General features: G+C 40.3%; 1 protein-coding gene across 1 annotated transcript in view; it reads right to left on the bottom strand.

The window, feature by feature from the left end:
• The window catches only part of LOC103605084 (sorting nexin-30), a gene marked incomplete at its 5' end in the record, with an annotated part of 53,824 nt that extends 53,121 nt beyond the window's left edge, over positions 1-703 (bottom strand). Inside the window, one exon of the mRNA XM_008589666.1 lies at positions 593-703. Coding sequence (XP_008587888.1) covers positions 593-703 — 111 coding nt within the window. The remainder of the gene's footprint in view (positions 1-592) is intronic.
• Between the last annotated feature and the right edge of the window lie 953 nt (positions 704-1,656).

The following is a 1,656-nucleotide window of genomic DNA, read 5'->3' as shown; positions in this document are numbered from 1 at the left end:
CCGGTCATTTTTAAAAAAAAAAAAAAAAAAAAAAAAAAGAAGTAAATATTATGCTGCTTCAATAAATAGGGTTAGGAAATTTTCTTGTTTGTTTTTCAAACGAAAAACTGTGGTTGAGATGGATTGTGTAGTAGATTCCTGCTCCCTGAGTTACCCATATCTAAAGAAAACCCAGCCGGCTGCAATCAGGCATCATTCTGTACCTGGTGGGAGCCAGCCAAACCTCAAGAATAGCATCTATGAATGTGAAAGAGACGGCTTCGGTAAGGCTTGTGTTTCCAAGCCTCAGCCCTTAAAGAGGCAGCAAATGAGAATTAGGACTGCCATACCTCAAAAAACTGTCATAATGAAAATGAAAACCTACCCCACCCCACTCAAAAAATTGGCATACTGTACAGCAAATCAGAAACCCAAACTGTGAAATATACTACACAGGATCCATAACATGTTTTACATGCATCTGATGGGTGAATCTGGTACAAAATGCATGACGGTGTTTACCCATAATTGCAGGGGCGAGAGTTGAGTGAACATCTTTCGGGAAGATTAGGCAGGAAAAGTAAGAAACAAGCTGTAAGGACTTACTACCTACGGGAATGAGATGAGTGGGCTGGGATTCTTCCAGTTTGTTCCTCAACCAGTCAAAATCCTGGTATCTTCGACGAACAGAATATTCTGGCAGGTCGAACTCTGCCCGACTACTCTGCAAATAAGAAGAGAATGGAAAAAGTAAGCATAAGGGAATAGTAGCATATCTTGGCTGAAGGGAAGGAAAAAAGCTCTCTTAGAATAACCAAACTGGGCAAGAACACACTTTCCTTCCACCACACACACCAGCCAAATGGCAGTTTTCCAACACAGAAGGATCAGTCTGGGCCACAGTAAAAAATTCAAGGAGCTGGAGTGAAAACGTCGGGTGTTTTTTTCCTACCCTAGGAAACAGAATTCAACTAATCCCTCAGAATTGTTTAAAAACATTTGATTCATTTCCTCCAAGCTTAACCCTGAGAATTTCTTTTAGCAGAATAATTCCACTTAGGATATTACTACTGAATCCGAATCTGTGAAAAGAAACTGTCTCCACCTTCTGCTAAATACACTAAGTTTTACCAAAGGCAAAGGGGAAACAAAACAAAAACAAAAAGTAGAGATAACAGATCTGCTCATTTAGGAGTTAGATTAGATGAAAATAGAAAAGGTTTTACTTAGTCTACCATTTTCTGCCAGAACCATAATCTTGAAACTATACTGTATTTTAGATACATCAGAAAAAAAACTAGAAGGAAATAATACCAAAATACCATTACAGAAAAATACTAACAATCTCATCCGTTTTCTTGAATTTTTTAAGTTTCCTGAAATGTGACTGTAGCACTTTAATAATGAAAACCAATGTTACATAAAACTAAGTTGATTTATACCAGAACAAGAATTTTTTTTTTTTTTTTTTTTTTTTTGTCTTTTGTCTTTTTTTTTCCGTGTCCGGCAACAGATCACAACCCTCAGTGTTGCCCCCGTACCGGACCGGGGACCGGCAACGGGATCGCAAGCCTCGGTGTTGCTCCCGCGCCTCGCTCAGCCAGTGAGCGGGAGCCGGTCTGTATGTGGGATCCGAACCCTCGGACGGGAGCGACGCCGCGCTTCCCAAGCGGCGCA

Source organism: Galeopterus variegatus, unplaced genomic scaffold (assembly GCF_000696425.1).
Source record: "Galeopterus variegatus unplaced genomic scaffold, G_variegatus-3.0.2 Scaffold5578, whole genome shotgun sequence".
NCBI classification, from domain to species: domain Eukaryota; kingdom Metazoa; phylum Chordata; class Mammalia; order Dermoptera; family Cynocephalidae; genus Galeopterus; species Galeopterus variegatus.
This window is presented reverse-complemented; position numbering and strand designations above follow the sequence as displayed.